Source organism: Azolla caroliniana, unplaced genomic scaffold, assembly GCF_043228905.1.
Source record: "Azolla caroliniana isolate FFs.n. ecotype wild unplaced genomic scaffold, voAzoCaro1.0.p SCAF_7, whole genome shotgun sequence".
Lineage (NCBI taxonomy): Eukaryota > Viridiplantae > Streptophyta > Polypodiopsida > Salviniales > Salviniaceae > Azolla > Azolla caroliniana.
Window position 1 is genome coordinate 5,913,919 of NW_028230442.1, and position 22,367 is coordinate 5,936,285.

General features: G+C 42.0%; 1 protein-coding gene across 1 annotated transcript; it reads left to right on the forward strand.

The window, feature by feature from the left end:
• Positions 1-2,656: 2,656 nt before the first annotated feature.
• LOC147861698 (uncharacterized) lies at positions 2,657-7,250 on the forward strand. The gene is made up of 3 exons (XM_087322426.1): positions 2,657-3,331; positions 4,280-4,639; positions 7,098-7,250. The coding sequence occupies exons 1-3, from the start codon at positions 2,714-2,716 to the stop codon at positions 7,248-7,250; spliced, it is 1,131 nt and encodes a 376-aa protein (XP_087178552.1). The 5' UTR covers positions 2,657-2,713.
• The last annotated feature ends 15,117 nt before the right edge of the window (positions 7,251-22,367 follow it).

Sequence of the window (22,367 nt, forward strand, 5' to 3'; positions counted from 1 at the left end):
ATTAATAATTAAGCAAGAAATGTGGCATGAAATCTTAGTATATATGCGAGGTACAATGCTTAATCCATAATATAAACGTTGTACGTTCTCTATAGTGAATATAATTCTACAGAAGTACTAATGCATATATCTTTGAACTTACCAATTTAAATCTCAATAACTTGGAGATTTAATTATTCCTCTTCTTAAGTGCAAGAAATTTAAATGTAATTCTTAGCACTCAAATTGTTGGGAATGAAGTTTTTCCATGAAAATGTTAATGATCTAGGATGATGATTGGCACCCTTTTTCCGTGAGATATTGAATGATAGTGGTAATATATTTGGTTGTTCACATAAGAATGAGACATAGTTAAAAATATATAGTGTTAAATAATAATTTGTTCATTGGTATTAAAAGCAAAGTGGCCAGAGGCAATATACAAAGTAGTTCAATATTACAAGAAATGTTGTGAAATAGTGCCGAACGACCATAGCCAAGCTTTATAGGTAAAGATAACGATAAAAATCCTCAATAAGTATTGGACTAGTAAAGAAAGTACAACCAAGCCATAACTTTCTCTAGAGCTACAAAGTAGTCCAACGTTACAAGAAATGTTGTGAAACAGTGCCGAATGACCATAGCCAAGCTTTATAGGTAAAGATAATGATAAAAATCCTCGTAAAGTACTGGACTAGTAAAGAAAATACAACCAAGCCATAACTTTCTCTAGATCAGCAAGATGAAGAAGAAGCCAATGGAGGATATTTCTCTTGAAAAAATAAATGAATAAAAATAATAATTCTTTCATTGGTTTGCTATTCATTTGTTATTGAGTTTAGACATAATGGATAGCCCATAAAACACGTGTTTTCTAACCTTAACCATTGTGGGTATTTCTTCACGATAAAAACTCTTTTCAAGACTCTTGTTCAAATGCTTCAAGTCATGTTGATTTTGATGGTAGAATTAACCACAAACAATTGTTGGTGAAAATAAACATTGACTTTGTGGATCACCCAAGTGTTTTCTATTCCAAAAAAACTATTCTTCATTAGTAGAACTTCTGCATACATGATGAAATGATTAGGCTGAAAACATTACAATGGCTCTAGTCATGATGACCTATAATGAACAACAAAGAAGCATAGTGATAGACTATGTAATGACATTGGACATCCTATATGTAATGAACGTCTAGCAAAACCCCTTTTGAGGATGATTTATCCTGACCTTCTTCAGACATTGAACAATCAACGCATACTGGTGCATTCGAATTAGCTGAAGAATTCTCTACACTGTGGAAGAAGAGTTTTGTACACTTACCAATCAATGAGCTTATGTTTTTCTCCCTTTTTATGTGAACAAATGAAGAGTGTGTTGAATAAAACATGCACACACAAACTTGAAAGTAAATGTAAAATAAACTTTAAAGAAGTATATTAACCAAGATAGACCTATTATAACCAAGACGTTGATCATACCACTAAAATATACGAAATCCTTACAAAATTGTATGCATATAAAGACTGAAGCCCATGACTCTCGTCCATTTCAAGTCTATGAGGCAGAATGCAAAAGACATGACATATTGGCCATAGTTTTATTAGTCTATAGAGTTGAACAAAGCCAAATTGACACAAAAGATTCATTCTTCCTTTCCAAATTGATGAGGAATGTATATATTTGGGTTTGTGGAAAGTCCTTGCCCAAGAAAGCGTTATATGGAGAGCTTCCTAGCCTACAATCAATCATTCCAAGGGAGTTATAGGTTATCCGTCCCAATAGAAATTTGAAAAACCAAGTTGTGATCGAAAGTGTGGGTCGATGCTCTCTATACATAGGTGACAACTACGTTGGTTCAAATCCAACTTGACCCAATATATTCGACCAATAAATATAAACATTGGCTTTCAAAGGTTGTTGGGGAATGCCTATGTAACAATTGGCAACGGTTCGGTTTGAACTGAACCGTGAAACAACGGCTGAACGGTTTAAACAGTTCGGTTCAGGTTTGGGATTTTTTAACGGTTCAATTTCAAAAGTTGGAAATGGTTTAACGGTTTTTTATTGTTTTAAAACAATCTTTTGATTTTCATGCCTTATTTTCACATTTTAGGATTAATGAAATATTTTAAATTTGACCTAAGCTGAAAAACCGAAACCGAACCACGAAACCGCGGTTTTATCGGTTTAATGCTTAACGGTTTGATTTTTTTTTTAATGGTTTGGTTTAACGGTTTCGTGGTATGGTTCGATTTGGTTCAAGTTTATAATTTTATAAATGGTTCGGTTTTGACCCTCTCGAACCGAACCAAACTGTTGCCGATTGTTATGCCTCTGTCGTGGTATCATGTAACCATTGGTATTGTTGCTACATCATATTAAGTTTCTTATAGTGGTGTCAAGCCTCATCTCAATGGCTCATCACACAAGTCTACACACTCATAGAGATCCTTTCTACGAATCCAACTTCCTTCCATCACCGTCCGACGGAAGACTAAAGGCATCATCGATGGTGTTACATGAAAGGGGACGGATCGGCCGACGGCCCGAAAACCGGACCACAACCATCCGTCCCAAAAGAAAAGGAAAGGATCTTTTGGTGGAATCCTGATGGGGAGAATCCTTTGGATCCTTTGACGGTCAGTTGGGATATCCTTTGATTTCATGGGGCTTGAGCGCAACTGCAAATTGTGTTGAGAGAGAGAGAGAGAGAGAGAGAGAACCAAAGATGTTGGTGGCGGTGGCCGGCCAATTTGTGCGGCGCCACGTGCGGATGTTCGCATCGGAGGCGAACCTTGCGAAGCAGCAGCCCAGGATTAAGGCCGGTGCGCGCCGCCCCTCGGCTCCTCCAGTTTCTCCGGGAGAGAACACAGCCCGGCCCGATCTTCTTGGGATTGTCGCCACCAAACGCATAAGGCTGGTGCATCATCATCTCCTTGGCAGGAGGCGGTGGACGAAGCCGGGCATTAAAGCCCACGGCGGCCTTTATTTTGGCCAGGGTCATGATGGTACGCTCCCGTTGCGGATAGCCGGTGACTCGGACCTTCATGCCATCCTCGCGGGAAGCCGCGCGATTTGCCTCGCCCCCGCGGAACGGTTCCCAGACAATCCCCTGCCGCACCGGCATGCGTGGCGCATCTCCGGCGATGGCACACGCCGCTTCTCGGACCTCCAAGAAGACGCCACGTATGTCCTTGTCCACATGGAACCCCCCGGGCCGCGACCACCCCAGCCGGGAGACGCAAGCTTGCATGGCGAGCTCCGCAATAGAGCTTTCGGTGAAGAAGGCGAACTCAATGAAGCCATGCTCCGGATTTTCTCGCCTGAACGAGGGTTCCCCGACATGGTTTGTCCGATCTCGCACTCTCTTTCTTTTTTCCCGTAGATATTCGCTTGCTTGCATTTCGAAAGGGGGAAAAAAACACCACCATGACTAACTTACAATGGATTTTAGATCCATACCATCATGACTAACTTTCAATGGAATTTGAACTCACACATCACCATGCCTAACTTACATTGGAATTTGGATCCACACCACAATTGACTAGCTTACAATGAATTCAAACTAACTTACAATGGAATTTGGATCCACACCACCATGAATAGCTTACAATGAGTCCGGTCACTCCATCCCTTTCTCTCTCACACACTCATAATACAAAAGCATCCATTACCACACCAAATTGTATGTTGCCCGGAATGGAAATCTATGTGTTCGTATGACTAATGAGAAGCGAAGTGAGCTCAAAATTTTTCTTATTGAGTTACGTAAGTGGTAACTTGATTCAATGAAAAGGGACACGTATGCTTAGGTGATGCAATTGCCTTACCATGGCCCTTGCTCTTGAAAGAGTAAGTTGTAGGTTGATGTTGCACATTAGTCATTAATAATAATGTGCACAATGTTGGATTGATCCCGTTCCACAGTAGTTATCATAGAAGTATTCTCCTATAGCCTATTATCATAGCCTCAACATGTTTTATTAAAAAATTACAAAACAGAGACCAAACGAGATGCTCTTTTCTTATTCAACAAGAAGACGAAGTGTGAATTTTTGAGTAACTTCTCCCTCAGTCCATAACAAAAAAAAAACATTTAGTTGTTACAATTCATATATTAAAATAGAATTTTAAGGATTGTGATGTGGGTGATTATAATTGAGTATTCAAATAAAAAAGAACCAATCATGGGTGAAACTTTAACCACAAAAGCAAGAATAAGTCGTACAACATAATGCAAACCATTCTTGAAAAATTTAAAATTGTTAATAACAGATATCTTTTGCATTAGGTGAGCAAACAAGAATGGCGCATTGTCCAAAATGAAGAAGTTGATGCTGTCATTTCTTCTCCTCGTGCCCTTGCAATTGGTTTCCATTGCAATAAACTAACTCTCGACGAAGTTCAAGGTGCAGCCAAGCGTGTGTCTACTTGGATCCAAAAGGCAAACACTTGTAACAGTCTTGACCATTCTTTTCTTCTTAGAAAAGATATCTATGTGGTCATGTCCGGAAACTTCTTATCTAAAGAAAAAGCCAAAAGCGTCATTCCAGCTTGCAAAAAGCACAACTTCATCCTTCTCTTGAAAAATGGCATTAACTTTTCTATGGAAAACTCTTGTCTTCCTCCACAACAAATTTTGCCCGCTAATGTATAATGGATATGATTAAACATCATTCAACAACCATTTCCAAACACATACAAATGTTGTTTTTTGTCTTAAAAATGCACTTTACAAGCATCTCTTCAAGCAGATTGTGACTTTGCAATGGTTGGGAATCACATGTGATTTCTTTTATCAACAATAACTAGATATTGCTAACTCTTATTAACTTAATCAACTTAGCTTCTAAGTGCCACAATTCCCTAGGTGACTATTATTCCACGTGAGAAATAGTGAGTAAATTCAAAATTTCTCATAGAATAATTTTCAACTAGGAATTGCTACTTTAGAAGTCAAAGAGGCTTAAATCTTCCTAAGCTTACATGTGCATGTTAAAAGTACATCCTACATTGTGAGAGACATATACCATGGTGTAATGTGTTATTAAAACAAAAATACGTACATGCCAAATCATCATCATCATTCAAGAGCCTTGTTATGCCCTTAGATTATGGGGGTCTCAAAACCACATGAAAACACAATTGGGAGGTAATTGGGATAAAAAGGATGAATTATATTATATGAAGATATACAAGCTTACAATGGTCCCAAGTTGGGAAAAACCAAAAATGAGGTTGGGACGAGTCAGGATTGAATTAGGACTAAACCGAGATCCGTCGGGACAACCTCCCAAAGAGATGTTGAGGGACTAGAGTGTTTCAGAGGTTACAAGACGAGAGAGTAGAACTCAGAGGTTGAGAATGAGCAAAATGAGGAGAAACTCCTCCTTATATACCAAGATATGGCTGCTGGGATTGGCTGTCCCAACCTAGGGTGGCGCCCCTTTTGGGATTGGGATTGGGATTGGCCCCTTTTGTGAGTCCTGGTTCAAATTGGGACTACATCCCGGTTGGGATAGGATAAGCACCGGGGTGCAGTGGAGCTTGAGTCCCATTAAGCTGAAAAAATTGTCCCAAGTTCCTTTGTTGCTTGGGTTCGCTGTCGGGGTAGTTGTGGTTCGTGCGGCGAAGTCGCGGGGACTAAGGTTAAGGGGAGTTGAAGAAACTTAAGTTTTAATAATGCTTGTATGGTGATGATAGAATGGTTAAGGATAGTAAGACGAAGAATTACGAGTAATGTGTGTGTGTGTGTGTGAGAGAGAGAGAGAGAGAGAGAGAGAGAGGAGCATAGATAAAAGATAGAGACAATGTATGATTCAAGAAAGAAGATTGAGACAAAGTATGATTCTAGAAACAAGAGTATATGATATAATCATGATGTATATTTAAAAATATAATATTTTACCAACTTTACAATCCTTGATCGTAAGATGAATCTTTTCAATACCGACCCTTGATTTGAACCCACGACCTCAACTTCGAAACGAGAGGTTCTCCACCCAATGAGCTAGTCTTCTCTACTTGATTGTCTTATTTTCTCACTCTCTCTTGATTCCTTGATTCCCTTTTGTTTTCCTTTCCCCTCTTTTTATAAGTATTTCCATGCATATGGTAATGTCATGCATGAGTTACATCTGATGCATGATCGCCATTTGGCGCACATGCATTGCATGTGATGCATGATAGCCATCATACTCATTTGAGCTCCTATGTATTGGGATAAGTATAATGATGGATATAACTCTAAAACAAATAACCTAGCTTAGTGGTGTATAGTTTGTGCTTGATATACAAGGTTGAGGGTTCAAGTCCCTCAATTTTACTTAATACAATATTTAAGTTTATTCTTATATAGTGAAGCACATTCTTGACAACATTTTAAAAAACAAATAGCCTACCCTAGTGGTATATACATTGTGCTTGGTTTATAAGGTTGTGGGTTCAAGTGTTTGAAATATTATTGAATTCAATATTTAAATTTATTTTTATATCGTGAAGCAAATCCTTCATGACATCGCGCCTTATTTCCTTCGACTATCCCTTGATCACTCTTGCATTAGTCTTTTCTAGGACTTCATCCCTTCTTGGTCGAGCTTTCGACCTTTGGTCCATCTTCTATCCTTAGTTTCTCAGTCCTTCACATGACTCCTACTTGGGAAGCATGTTTGATATTCTTTGTCTCGAGTTGATCTTCCTTGCTTGCCTTGGTTGGGAGACACTTGATTCCCAACCCTTGCTTAGTCTCACCCTTTAAAGGTTCTCGCATCCCTTTTTCCTCGTTTGCACCGAGTAAAATTCTCTCATCCGATTGGGTTGTTGACATAAGGAAATGGTTCAGAAGATGGGGTGTGGATGATCTTTTAGAGCTTTCGAGCAATGTTATGCATTATATAATGATTGAGGAAAGGTTGGTGGAATCATTATGGATGAAGTGGGAAGATGCTAAGAGGACAAAGTTAGAATACTACATGGAAAATGTTAACCCTGAACGTTGGTCTCAATATAAGGCAAGAATGCATATTGATCGTATCCAACCTTATCTCATTACCAATATGCGTAGTAATGATTGTAGATCCCTCACACTACTTCGTAGTCGATCTCACAAGGTTGAAGTTGCAACGAATTTGAAGGCATGTAAAATATGCAATGAAGGCACGATAGAGGATGAATGTCACTTGCTCTTCACATGCTCGACACATTGTCATAATGCAATTCGTTCAAGATATGATGACATATTAAGAGGGAGTGATAAACTTTAGACACCGGCTAGAGGATTGAGCTCATGTTTATGCCTTATTCACGTATAAAGACTTTGTACTTCAATGTATGAATCCCCCTTCATAGGAAGGAGACATATCAAGAACACATGTATACATGGTCCCATAGGTCAAAATTGGCCTCTTTATGGATGATACAAAATTCTAATTCTAACTTAAAAGGTTCTGTGGAACGAAATACTCCCTTATCCATTGTTTGAAATCCTCCCAATCTTCAAAGGGTTCCCTCCGCTCCACCAAAAAGTACCGCTTTCTTGAGGTATCAACTAGCTACCTTCACCCATGGTCTTTGTGTCGCCCGACTTTGCTCCAAAAAGCACTCCATGTCATGGATCCAATTGTTAAGCACCAAGCACTCCGTTGTCACAACGTACTCCCTTGGGGGTACCAACTTGCAGTTTTGAAAGTCATATTCTTCATCGACCCTTTCTCTTTGGCTCCTTCTTGGTGAGCTTCCTTCCTTCGATTTCCCCATGAGGATTTCCACAAATTTGACCAAAGCAATCTCCACCGGGTTCCCTCTCGTCGTTTGCTCCTCGATGGTCCCCTTCTCCTGCCTCGACATCACGTCTTTTCCCAACTTGTGTTATCGCTATGATACCAAGTGTTATGCCACTAGAATATGGGCGTCTCAAAATTACAAGAAAACACGGTTGGGGCAAAGAAATTTGGGATGAAAAGGATGATTTATATTATATAAAGAGATACAAGCTTACAATGGTCCCAAGTTTGGACAAACCAAAAACCAGGTTGGGACAAGTCGGGACTCAACAAGATCCTTCGGGAAAATCTCCCAAAGAGGGACTAGAGTGTTTCAAAGATTACCATAGGAGACAATAGAACTCAGAGGTTACAAGGGGAGAGAATAGAACTTAGAGGTTGAGAATGAGAAAAATGAGGACAAGCTCCTCCTTATATAGGCCAAGATATCATCGTTGGGCTTGCTGTTTGGAGGGCTAGTTGTTGTGTACTCCATCGGGACTACCCATTGGAACTGGTTGTCCCCACCCATAGTGGCGCCCCTTTTGGGATGGGAACTAGGACTAGGACTAGCCCCTTTTTTAGATTGGGACTGTGTGCTGGTTGGGACAAGACAAGAGCAACACAAGCCTTACTAACAAGATGGTATGGTTAAATCTTGTTAATTGCAATGTCAAAGTTAAGGGCTGCTTTCGGGCGTGATTCTGTGTAGTAGAAAATATGTGTGTGTATAACACACACACACACACACACACACACACACACACACACACATAGAACAAGGTATATAGAAAATACTAAAACTGTATTAACAAGAGAATAAACAACGAACTGTTACAAAGAAAAGGAGAAGATGCTTATGTAGTCATCTTCTCTCTATATTCTCTTACTACAACCACCTCTTGGGGAGGTGGAGACTTAACTACCTAGGAACTATGCGTCATCGGACTTAACTTCTATGACACATTAGTTATGAATCATGATACAAAGTGGTGGGGTGTTCTCACACATGGCTATTCCCAAGGTGTGTTCCCACACTAGGGAAGTTGAGTTTGATTCTCAACACACCCCTTCAAGATCAACTTCTGATTGCTTAGAAAGTCTAATTTTCGTCTTGTCGATGAATGGGTCGACTTCTATAGTTAGTTTCGGCTTCAGTTGTGGGTGGTCTGCTCACTTGTGCTCATTCTGCTCTGTCTGACTCTAGGTGGGGCAACGACTATTTACTCCCCCTCAAGCTCGGCTCGTTGGTAATCGAGAGACCTAGGCTTAGCGTGAACTATCGTGGCTTTTGTGAAGATGTCGGTCGTCTGTAGGTTGATGTTGATGTGGTGCAGGTTGACATCTCCACCCACAACACGTTCTTGGATGAAATGATAGTGCACCTCAATGTGCTTAGTCCGAGCGTGGAGGACTTGATTCCGAGCTAGTTGGATGTTGTTCATGTTGTCGCAGTAGAGGAGGTTGGGATCTTTGTAACGTTCAGATCCTTGAGGATCCTCTTAAGCTATACGACTTCATATGCTGGCACGGTGTCGCGGAAATCTGCGCATGCAGGTCGGTCGAACGGGACCACCGGGGTCTTTGACCAAGCAGGATGGATCGGGTGACTTGTGCTTGTAAGGAATCGACCGTTGTTTAGGTTTACAATCGGGTCGTTCTTGTTGTTGAAGATGCCTGTGTGGGTTGACTGAGAGAGAGAGAGAGAATATTTACCGCACCACAAAGATGTCGTGAAGCACGTGACACATGTGCCAAACGTTGTGATGTGCGCGTTACATGTGCGCAGACAAGCACCGGCCTCTATCCGCAAGTGGTGATGGAGGATCGAAAGGATCGTTCAAGACAATGGAATGGCAGAAGGACTAGGGCATGCGAGAAGTATTAAAGATAGATTGATAGATAGATACGGATGGGACGAATTCCCGGTTTGAACTTTTGACTTCAAACCCTTACTTGCACCTCATAGTATGCGTTAGGCTTATTTTATATAGTTGTGTAATGAACACCTAAACACACATCACATGTGCACATTAATGTGTTAACATACGCGTCTAACCATCACTCCTTTCATACATGTGCACATTGAACCTTCTCGATTTCCCTCGTTCCACGTGATTTTCACACTGTTGCTGAAAATCTTCACGACAGCAGCTGCACCCGTGTACTCTGCTGCCTCTTTGCGTGACTATGAGTTGCTTTTTGTTGCTCTAAGATATGGTTCCGTTGCCTAGGGAGAAGACAAACCCTGATGTTGATCGCTTGTCAGCTTTGTAGCCAACCCAGTCGCATCGATGTATCCTTTGGGTCAAATCGGTGTGGCCGATTTGTAGAGAATACCCATCATAGATCTTTTAAATTAGTGACTTCAGCAATGTTTTCTGGTTCATAAACAATTACCACCATCATAAAGGCATAGTCGTAATGCCATCTAGTCGTTATAGCCAAATCGACTAACTAGATTCTTCTCACAAGTGGAGTGTCCGATTTTTTCATTTGTTGTGGCAATGGCTTTCTGTACACCAAGTGTCCCCATAATAGGCACATCAAAGCCATCAAGCTCAGTGTCGAGTGAGTGAGTTGATTCATTGTCGTCAGATTTCTTGTCGTCATATTACATCATTTTTTCCTTTCCTTTGTTTGAATTCGAACTTGGCCGTGACATGCTTTTCTCGCTTGAAGGCTCATGTGGTCCGCTCAATCTGGTTGAGATCGGACCTTAGCCGATCATTGTCCTCGGTGTCGTCAAGGTCGACTGGAAATGGTTCGAGTGGAGTTGGCTTTGGTTTGTACCAAGATGTTGATTCGTCAAAGACTACGTCCCGACTGACGCGAACCTTCTGAGTTGAGGGGTTAAGCATTTGTACCCTTTTTTCTCTAGTGTGCATCCTATGAGGATACATTTCTCCGACTTGGGATCTAGCTTTTTCCACTTTTCATCGAGAATGTGCACGTATGCAATAGAGCCGAATATCCTTATATGGGATAGATCCGACTTCTTTCCATAGTACTTCTCGTGTGGGGTGACCTCGTGCACATTGGATATTGTACATCTGTTCCTTTGGTAGATGGTTGGGCATGTTGCTTCGGCCCAATATGACTTCAACATGTGCTTCTCGTTCATCATGGCCCTTGCTACTTCGAGGATGTGCCAATTTTTGCATTCGGCCACTCTGTTTTCTCGCCAAATTCCTTCTTTACGAGGATGGACTATAAATTCATCCGAGAAGTACTCCTTTCCTCTGTCTGAATGAAGGCATCGAACATGTCGACTGGTTGCCTTTTCGACTTCGTTTTTAAATTTATGGAAGTGCGACAAGACTTCATTGTTTTGCCACTTAGGATAAATCTAGGTGTGGCTAGGGAAATCGTCGATGAATGTGATGTAGTATCACCATCCACTGAATCTGGCCATTTGAGCCAGTTCCCACACATCTAAATGTATTACATCTAGGATCCCTTGGCGTACGTTCCTCTCTTTCGGGAACGGTTGTGGATGTTGCTTGCCGAATTGGCAAGCGTCACACACTCTTGCAATCTCCTTCTCATCAAAGGTCAGGAGTCTCATGACAACTCCTTTCGAATGCATTCCTTTAAGCTTCTGAAGATTGATGTGACCAATTCTTTTGTGCCACAATTCAATGTTGGCGTCAGCTTTATGGACTTTTGCGAACATGGCAGATTTTATCTCATTTGACTTGAGGATAAACATTCGGCCTTCCCTTCGAACACGAGCGATAATTAGGCCTTCCTTTTCAATAAAGTAGCTTCCGTGATTGAATTGGACTTGCATGCCTTGCTCCACGATTTGGTTGACTGAGACCAGTTCGTTATAGTTGGAACATGCAAGACGTTCTTCATGTACGTTTGTTCACCATCTTTTCCGAATGGGACATTGCCGACATACTGGATGGGGTGGATTGTGTCATCCCCTACTTCCACATTGCTGGATCGCTCAGGCTCTCCCAAGTCTCAAAACCATTCTTGGTGAGATGTCATATGGTTCAAGGTGCCTGAGTCGACAAACCATACATCTTCTGTGTTGGACGTACTTGGACGTACTTGTCGGGCTGGAAGCCATCATAGAATTCACTCTATGCCGCATCACTAACATTCCGCTAGGATCGTCGTAGTCAGAGTTTGAGGCAAAGGTGGTAACTCACTTTTCTTCTTCTGACACTCTGCCTCATGGTGGCCGAATTTGCCACAGTATCCCCATTGGACAGAGTTGTTTTGTCGGCTTCTTTTGTTCGACACGTCTTGCTGGTAGTAGAAGTTGTGCTCATGGGATTGCCCTTGGTTGTGTCGGCCTTGGACGAATCGGCCTCTTCTTTCACGACCGTGTCCCCTCCCTCCATCCGAGTTCGAATAGAGCATGTGTCCTTCTTGTACATTGCCCCTCGTTCAGACATGATTTTCTTCGACCAGTATTATCGACTGGAGGTCGAAGGAGGAGGGTGGATTCTCCCTTACGAGGACGGCCACCTTATGGCACCGAACCAAGGTGCTAGGCCACTGAGGCATATTTGCACCATTTCGTCATCGTCAAGGTTGACATTAATCGACCTGAGGGAGTGACACAACTCCTTGATCTCCAAGGTGTAGCTACTGATTGACATATCCCTTTGTTGGATATTGTTCAATTCTTGACGAGGTTGAAGTTTTCGTGCGGTTGTGTTGGCCATGAATATCTTTTTGAGGTTCCCCCACGGCTCCTTCGTGATGGAAACTGAGGCCGTCAATGTGAAAACATCAACAACACCTTTAGATGAAGATCACCAAGTTCACAAGAGAAAGCAAGATCAAAGAATAGAATGAGAGAGAGAGAGAGAGAGAGAGAGAGACCAAGAGGCACACAATGTAACAATTCTTATTCCGTGGTTACAAAAATGGAGGCAACAACTCTCTAACAATAGCAACAACTTTTTGAGCGAGGTTACAAAGCTCGTTATATATTAACTGGGCTAGGGAAACTGCCCTTTGTCATATTTACACAAATGTCCTAAACCTAGAATATCCAAGGGACGGTGTGAATATGACCATTATATGCCCATTATTCAAAGGGATCGGAATCGATCTACCAAAAACACTTGGTCATCCCATCTGTGACATTATTGGCTGTAGATATCTTCTCGAGGCCGATTTTCCTTGGAATGACACAATCCCGAACAAAGTGATATCAAACGTCGATATGGTTGAAGGCATTGTGATGAACCGGAGTTTTTGATAGAGCAACAACACCCTCACTGTCGATGTAGACAAATGGAGCCGAGTCGGAGTTGACTTGTCGAAACGTGTGTGCCAGCTGACCGAGCTATAAAGCCTCTTTCGCCGCATCGGACACGGCTAGATATTCGGCCTTGGTTGTTGATGTGGGAGTGCACTCCTGAAGTTTCGATTTCCACGAGATTGCTACATTGCCAAATTTGAAGCAATATCCAGTTGTTGACTTTTGACTGTCCACAAAGCTGGCAAAGTCAGAGTTGGTATAATCGACTATGCCTCATGCATTATCTGGGCCGAATAGGATGCCATAGTCTTTTGTGCCCACGAGGTATCTGAACACATGCTTAACTGTGTTCCAATGCGGTTGACCGGGATTGTGCATAAATTGTCTGACGACTTTGATAATGTGAGCAATATCATGTTGTGTCGCGACCATCACGTACATCAAGGAGCCGATTGCCGGTGCATACGGTACCGACTTCATAACTTCCCCTTTCGACCAAATGTCAGGCAGTCTAAGCGAAGATTAATCAGGAACGGGGTCAAAGTAGATTTGGCCAATTGCATGTTAAAGCATTCTAAGACATGTTCAATATAGTCGGATTCAAACAACTGTCTTTGAGTTCGATTTAGACTTATCTTCATCTCGAGAATGTGTTTTTCCGGACCACGGTCCTTCATGGCAAACTTCAACGGCAGTTGCTGAACAAGTTCGGTGAGATCTCTGGCATGTCGTCCGGAGAGTAGCATGTCGTCCACGTAGATGATGAGGAAGATGGGAGACCCATCTCGAGCTATTTTCGTGAAGAGGCAATGGTCCTCATCACTCTTAGAGAAGCCAACCGACTGGATAAAGTCGTCGAACTTCTTGTACCACTGCCATGGTGCCTGCTTGAGGCCATAGAGACTCTTCATGAGTTGACACACTAGATGTTCTTGGCCTGCTACAACGAAGACTTTCAGTTGTTCCATTTAGATTTCCTCTTCTAGGTTGCCATGGAGGAATGTTGTCTTCGCATCTAACTATATAAGCTCCAAATCTTCAGTTGCCACGACGCCGAGCATGAAGCGAAGGGTTGTCATTTTCACCACTGGTTAAAAGATCTCGTCGAAGTCGATGCCATATTCGTATCGGAAACCCTTTGCTAAGAGTCTAGCCTTGAATTTTGGGGTGGTCGAATCATACGTCTCTTTTAATATGTAGATCCACTTGCATTAGGTGTCGGAGTCAGATGATCTAAAGCTGAATCGTTTGGCTGTGTCGAGTCGGTGGTAGAGGATTCGACTACCCGTGAAGCCGATCTTGTGTTATGGGCTGACTTCGAAAAAAGTTGTCCTTCGGACTTCAATAGGCCTTTCGATCGTTTTATGCGTAACCAACTCATTGAATGCTACATCCGAACTTTGGACAATCTGTTTGTGCTCGGGGTCCCAGAGTTGGTATCCGATCTCGTCGTCTGATCCATAGCCAAGGAAAATACATTTCTTGGACCATGGTTCTAATTTTCGGCGGTGGTCTTTCGGTATGAGGGCATACGCCTCGCATCCGAAAATCCTTAGCTTGTCATAATTCGGCTTCCTCCCGCTCCATAATTCCTGAGTGTCATGAAGACATACATCTTGGCTTATCATGACATTCATCTTGGCGAACCAGGAATCGAACCCATAACCTCTTGGTTTACATATTGTACTTTAACCATTGTAATAACATATGTGAGATGTAATCATAATAATTATATGTTTAGTTATTACGAGATATTTAGAACGTTCTAGATTATTCTAGAATGTTCTTGAATATTTCATGATTATATTTATTATTATTATTATTCATAAATATCTAAAATATTCTAGAACATTCTAGAATACTCCATAAGGGCCTATAAATAAGAGTCCATACACTCATCACAACTCATTCGGTTCAACACCAGTCTTTAGCCCTTAGCCTACTCCTTGTAATCTTCTTTCTCATAATATAATCGCATTCCCATTTCTTATCTCTCACTTATACTTTTCTCTCTCTCGCACTCTCTCCCTCTTTCACTCTCTTTCTATCACTATCGCTATCTCTACCGCTCTCGCCATCTCTATCGTTATCGTTATCTCTATCGCCATCGCTCTCTCTCTCTGCTTCCAACTCAAGAGTCACGACAGTTTGAACCGAATATTTCTTTTCCCTTTCTCCAATAACTCTAGCAAGCTTTCTTCTTTATCCTTCTTTCTTTTTCCCCCGCGGTTATGGAGTCGGTCAGCAAGCAAGAGTATATGCGTGTCCTTTCGGAGCTCGATATGCTCACCACTAAGTTTGTGGCATTAGAGCAAGAAAATCAAAGGCTACTCGGGGATCTTCAACAAGTCAGTACTGAGAAAGCTCATCAATATGAGGAGTTATCACAACGGGTTCATCAACTTGAGGCTACTATATTAACATTACGAGAACAAGCGGCGGGGGTTCAAAACTCCCCAAGGGAACCAAAGATTAGCCTCCCTGCCAAGTTTGATGGTACCAGATCTCTCTTTCGAGGTTTCCTGAATCAAGTTCGTTTGGTGATTCAGTTACATCCCAATCGGTATCCAACTGATGCTGCCCGTGTGGGATTAATAGGAACCTTGCTAAGCGGTACAACGTTAGCATGGTTTGCACCACTTCTTGAGAAGAAATCACCATTACTGGAGGATTTCGAGGCATTCGTTAAGGAGTTTCAAGCTAGTTTTGGAGATATGGATAGCACTAGGACTGCAATAAACAAGATTCGAAGACTCCGACAAGGAGATCGTCCCGCTTCAGCTTATGCCGCAGATTTCCGTCTCTTGGCATGCGACATCCCTTGGGATGAGGCAGCCTTAATGGATCAATTCCGTCAGGGTTTGCGTAACGATGTCAAAGATCTTCTTCTTACTTTCCATGAAGATCCAAAGTCTCTTACTGAAGTTATTAGCCGAGCTGTGCGATGTGATAATCGCCTATTTGAGCGACGTTCTGAACGTCAACAAATGTTACGCCGCCAACCGGAACAGACATACGCTTCTATAGTCGCCACACCGCCACAAGGTTCTAGACCTGTTACGAGGGATGGTCCCACTCCGATGGAAATAGAGTCGACACAACGTCGAGGGCCCTTATCAGATGCTGAGAAACAACGACGTCGGGCGCATCGCCTATGCCTCTACTGTGGTGGTCCAGGACATATAGCTGTGAATTGTCCACATAAACCCAGGCGTCAAGTTTACCAAGTAAGTGCACATGACAACCCTACATCAAGTTCTACTATCACTTCTAATAACTTAAGTACTAAGCCTACTAGCCCATGCCATGAGAATAGATTTGATGTCTTGAGCCAATTAGAGGATGTGTTAAACGAATAAGTCCGGCCAAAATAGGAGCCATTTGGTTGGACCATCCTAGTTATGTAGAGTCAGTACCTAGTTGTGGTTCCATTTCATCAAATCAAGTTAGTAGAGTTTTTTCTGCACAAGTCGAGCTTAGCACATCTACAGGTCATCGCGCCCTAGCCTCTGCCCTCCTAGATTCCGGAGCCAATTCTTGTTTCATGGATCGCGAGTTTGCATTGACTCAAAACATCATCTTGAAAAAACTCCCAAACCCAGTAGCTGTAGGAGTCATCGATGGTCGCCCTATAGCATCAGGAGATATAGTCGAAGAGTCTGAACCAATTCGTGTAGTCCTAGGTAATTTGGCTAGTGTCATCTCATTTAACATCATTAGTAGTCCGGAGCACTCTCTAGTTCTTGGTCTTCCTTGGTTTGAGTTACATAACCCAACCATTGATTGGAGAAAAATTGAAGAGGTCACCGTACAATCCAAGTCTCTTGAAGCTCCAACTAAGGATCTAGGATCCCCCACAATTTCAACAATCTCTATACATCAATTACGAGAGGATGGAAGAAAGGAAGACATGATGGTATTTGCGGTTTTAGCAACTCCCTCATCTAGCTCACAAGAATTGGGGGTCCAACTACCAAAGAAGCACATAGAATTCTCCGATGTGTTCGATAAGGTGAAGGCTAATAGACTACCAGAGCATCGACCATATGATTGCCCAATTGATTTGCAGCCAGGAAAAGAGCCTCCATGGGGACCAATTTATAATCTTTCGCCCACGGAGTTAGAGGTTCTTCGAGAATATATCAATGAGAACTTGGCAAATGGTTTTATCCAACATTCAAAATCTCCTGCTGGTGCACCCATCTTTTTCGTTAAGAAGAAAGATGGTACGCTTCGTATGGTCGTGGATTATCGAGGCTTGAATAAAGTGACCGTTAGAAACCGATATGCTCTCCCATTGATCTCAAGCCTTCTAGAACGCCTCAGTGAAGCAAAGTATTTCATGAAGTTAGATCTTCGAGGTGCCTACAACCTTGTTCGAATTCGTCCTGGGGATGAATGGAAGACGGCGTTCCGCACTCGCTATGGTCATTTTGAGTACACAGTGATGCCTTTTGGCCTCACGAATGCACCAGCAGTCTTCCAACATATGGCGAATGATATTTTTCGAGACTTCCTCGATATCTTCATCATTGTTTACCTGGATGATATCTTGATCTACTCAAAAACTCAAGAAGAACATGATATACATGTTCGCCAAGTTTTGCAACGGCTACGAGAGTATGGTCTCTATGCAAAATTGGAGAAGTGTAGTTTCGACCAACGTCAAGTGGAGTTTTTGGGGTACATAGTCTCTTCAAATGGCATCTCTATGGATCCATCAAAGGTTCAAACAATTTTGGATTGGCAAACACCACAGTCCGTGCGAGATGTGCAATGTTTTTTGGGGTTCGCAAACTTTTATCGCAAGTTCATCAAAGACTATTCAAAAATTGTGTTGCCCCTCACTCAACTGACGCACAAGAATCGATCATTTGTATGGAGTATAGATGCGAACTCTGCATTTGAGGGTTTAAAGCAAGCATTTACATCCGCACCAATCTTAATCCATGTCGATCCAATGAGGCGCTTTATACTTGAAGCTGATGCATCGGATTTCGCACTCGGAAGTGTACTATCCCAAATTGGTGATGATGGTGAACTGCACCCGGTGGCTTTTCACTCACGAAAATTTGAAGCCGCAGAAATCAATTATGAGATTCACGACAAAGAGCTTCTTGCCATTGTGGATTCTTTTCAACAATGGCGTCATTTTCTGGAGGGTTCTTCTCAGCAGATTATTGTCTACAATGATCATAAAAATCTAACATACTTTCAAAGTGCTCGAGTCTTGAATCGACGACAAGCTCGTTGGGTGCAGTTCTTAACTCGTTTCGATTTTGTAATTCTATATCGCCCTGGGATGCAACAAGGAAAAGCAGATGCTTTATCTAGACGTTCGTATATGGAACTTCAACCTGGAGAGGCCGCATTTGAAAGCCAAAAGCAAATCCTCTTAGGTCCTGATCGTCTACGAATAATGGCAATGCATACCATCAACACACCGGGAGATTCAAGGCTTCTTGATTCCATTCGTGAGCAGATTGCGACTGATGCGTTCGCCCAAGAGGTTTTGAGCCATATTATCCCAAATCGTGCATCTAGCTCCCAAACTCAAAATCCTCGTCTAGACTACACCCAGTTTAGTTGGCATGATGGGTTACTTTTTCGACAAACTCTCTTGTATGTGCCTGACGGTCCTTCTCGACTCAAAGTCATGCAACAATGTCATGACACACCAATGGCGGGACACTTCGGCATCCACAAGACTTTTGAGTTGATTTCTCGCCGATATTGGTGGCCACGGCTTCGCCATTTTGTTACGGATTATGTTCGTAGCTGTGATACATGTTGCCGATCAAAAAAACCTCGACATCATCCATATGGCTTATTACAGCCAATGCCTATTCCGGAGAGCCCATGGAAATCTATTTCCTTGGACTTTATTACGGATCTTCCACCTTCCAAGGGATTTGATTCGATTCTCACTGTTGTCGATCGTTTTACGAAGATGGCACATTTCCTTCCATGCACAAAGACCATTACTAGTCAAGAGACAGCTGATTTACTCATGCGGGAGGTGTTTCGCCATCATGGTCTTCCGGATGATATTATCAGTGATCGGGGTCCCCAATTCATCTCGAAATTTTGGCGGCACATGTTCAGACTCTTACATACTTCTTGTAAACTCTCTTCCGGCTACCATCCAGAGACTAATGGGCAGAGTGAGCGCACCAACCAAACAGTCGAGCAATATCTACGTTGTTTTGTCAACTATCAACAAGATGATTGGGTGGATTTACTACCTTTGGCAGAATTTGCTTATAACAACTCCGAGCATTCTTCTACTGGATATTCCCCATTTTTTGCAAACATTGGGTACCATCCTCGTTGGACGATGCTTGAACATCCTGAACTCCCAAAAAACCCAACTGCTGAAGATCGGCTCACTCGACTCCAAGAAGTTCAGGATATGCTTTTGCATCATTTATGTGAAGCCCAAAACACTCAAAAGAAGATTGCTGACCGTCATCGGCGTGATTCATCGACTACATTTCAAGTAGGCGATCGTGTATGGCTCTTACAAGGTAGCATTAAAACGACCCGACCTTGCTACAAATTGGATTATCAACGTTTTGGCCCATATGTCATAAGTGGTAAGATCAATGATGTGACATTTCGTCTTGATCTTCCTCCTCATATGCGTCTTCACCCGGTCTTCCATGTTTCACTTTTGGAGCCTTACACAACGAGCTCTATTCCGGGTCGTGTTACACCTCCCCCACCTCCAATTGACGTTTCCAATGGCTCTGAATATGAGGTTGCCGCTATCCTCGACTCCAAGATCATTCGCAACAAACTATACTACTTGGTTGATTGGTTAGGCTATACACCTAATGATCGAACATGGGAGCCTGCCGAACATCTTGCCAATGCCTCCGACATGGTTGTTGCATTTCACAACCAATATCCTCATAAACCAAGTCTGAACTCTTTTCTTCCGACTCGTGCAACTCGTCATCGAAAAGGGGGGATAATGTCATGAAGACATACATCTTGGCTTATCATGACATTCATCTTGGCGAACCAGGAATCGAACCCATAACCTCTTGGTTTACATATTGTACTTTAACCATTGTAATAACATATGTGAGATGTAATCATAATAATTATATGTTTAGTTATTACGAGATATTTAGAACATTCTAGATTATTCTAGAATGTTCTTGAATATTTCATGATTATATTTATTATTATTATTATTCATAAATATCTAAAATATTCTAGAACATTCTAGAATACTCCATAAGGGCCTATAAATAAGAGTCCATACACTCATCACAACTCATTCGGTTCAACACCAGTCTTTAGCCCTTAGCCTACTCCTTGTAATCTTCTTTCTCATAATATAATCGCATTCCCATTTCTTATCTCTCACTTATACTTTTCTCTCTCTCGCACTCTCTCCCTCTTTCACTCTCTTTCTATCACTATCGCTATCTCTACCGCTCTCGCCATCTCTATCGTTATCGTTATCTCTATCGCCATCGCTCTCTCTCTCTGCTTCCTACTCAAGAGTCACGACAGTTATTCATAAATATAATCATGAAATATTCAAGAACATTCTAGAATAATCTAGAATGTTCTAAATATCTCGTAATAACTAAACATATAATTATTATGATTACATCTCACATATGTTATTACAATGGTTAAAGTACAATATGTAAACCAAGAGGTTATGGGTTCGATTCCTGGTTCGCCAAGATGAATGTCATGATAAGCCAAGATGTATGTCTTCATGACACTGAGGTACTTGAAGTCCTGGAGGCCTACTCGGTGACATGTTAATTATGTATACTGCCGTAAGTAAGGCCTCTACCCAAAAGCCATCTGATAGTGCGGAGTGGTAGAGCATGGATAATATCCGTTCTCGAATTGTCCGATTCATCCGCTTGATAATTCCGTTCTACTCCGGACTATAGGGTGTCATATATTCATGACGATTGCCACATTGTCGGCAAAATTTGTTGAATTCTTCAAACTTAAACTCTCCCCCGTTGTCAGTGCGAAGGCATTTCAGCTTTCGACCAGATTGGTTCTCTACCATGGAAAGCCATTCTTGGAAGATCGAGAATACTTTATCTTTGGTTCTTGCTAGGTAAGCCCACACTTTCCTGGTCGAGTCGTCAATGAAACTGACGAAGTAGGAGGTGCCACCAAGGGACTGATGTGGCATCGGGCCACCGACGTTCGAATGGACTAAATCAAGGGAACTTTAATCTCATGGTGATGCCATTGTCGTAAAAGGATATGACCAGCTGGTGCGACCGCGATTCCATAGTTGCCTCAACTACAACCACGTATCTCGACTTGGTTTGATGACCCAACACTCCTTGGAGATCCACTTGATTTGACTCATTGGAGTTTATTTACATTCTAGACTCAAGCTTCTTTAGTATTATTGTTATTAGGGATTTATATGCATTATTTTATCGAAACAAATTGTATAGTCGAGACTCGAAACCATGTAATGTATTGCATGTGCACCATATAATGCAGATGCAAAGCTTCTCTACATGTGTGCCACATGGGCCACATGTTTTTTTCATAACGCACATGCACAAACTTCTCTAGGGGGTGCCACATGGCCCACATGTAAATCCATCCATTTAGTATAAGAGGGGAGGATTATTGTCATGATGGGGGGGGGGGGGGGGGGGGGGCAATCAAAGAGACATATTTTGTAAAGGGTTTTTTCTTCTCGAGGAAATAGAGATTTTCTATTTGAATTCTTTCTTCTACCGTGCTTGAGGGGTAGTTGTGTATGGTGTTTTATTCATGACACTCAATTATGGCGTCCGTTTTCGACATTCTATAGCTTGTTGGAAAGCTCTTTCTAAGGGCTTTCCAATCTGTGTCTGCACACTTAATTTTGTTACATCAGTGGAATGATACAAGGATGTTCGTGTTCACGGGTAAGGTTGCAAGCTACTTGTGGCTATTGGGATACTTTCAGCTCGACTTCCTACTCTTCTCTTCCTTCTTCTTATTTTCACTCTCCTGGTTCAAAACCCTAGTGGTTCCGCCTGGACACGCCAATTTCTTTGACATGACACCGTCACTGGTGTGAGGTTGCGACTTGTTTGCCATAGTACTGAGAATGCTCACAGAACTGGTGATCCGAAAGGAGAGTGTGGGGATGTATTTGGCTCTAGATAAATGCATTATGCTGGCCTTGCTAAGGTGTCCAAGTCATCCATGCCATAATGATGACACATGAATATCAACCATGAACAAGTCACCCTCTTTGAGTGTGACATATAACGGGTACAATGAATGTATGTTTGATCCTCTAGAAAGCAAGAGGTTCCCTCTGTAGAGTGTCCACCCTCCTGATGAGAAGCCAGCACGGATGTCGTCTTCATCAAGTTGTCTGATTGAGATCA

Bases quoted from the DNA above. Each gene is read 5' to 3' on its own strand.
- LOC147861698 (XM_087322426.1), top strand. From the start codon at position 2,714: ATGTTGGTGGCGGTGGCCGGCCAATTTGTGCGGCGCCACGTGCGGATG. The intron at 3,332-4,279 runs GTTTGTCCGATC...CTTTTGCATTAG, and splicing joins AACGAGGGTTCCCCGACATG to GTGAGCAAACAAGAATGGCG. The intron at 4,640-7,097 runs GTATAATGGATA...CGATCTCACAAG, and splicing joins AACAAATTTTGCCCGCTAAT to GTTGAAGTTGCAACGAATTT.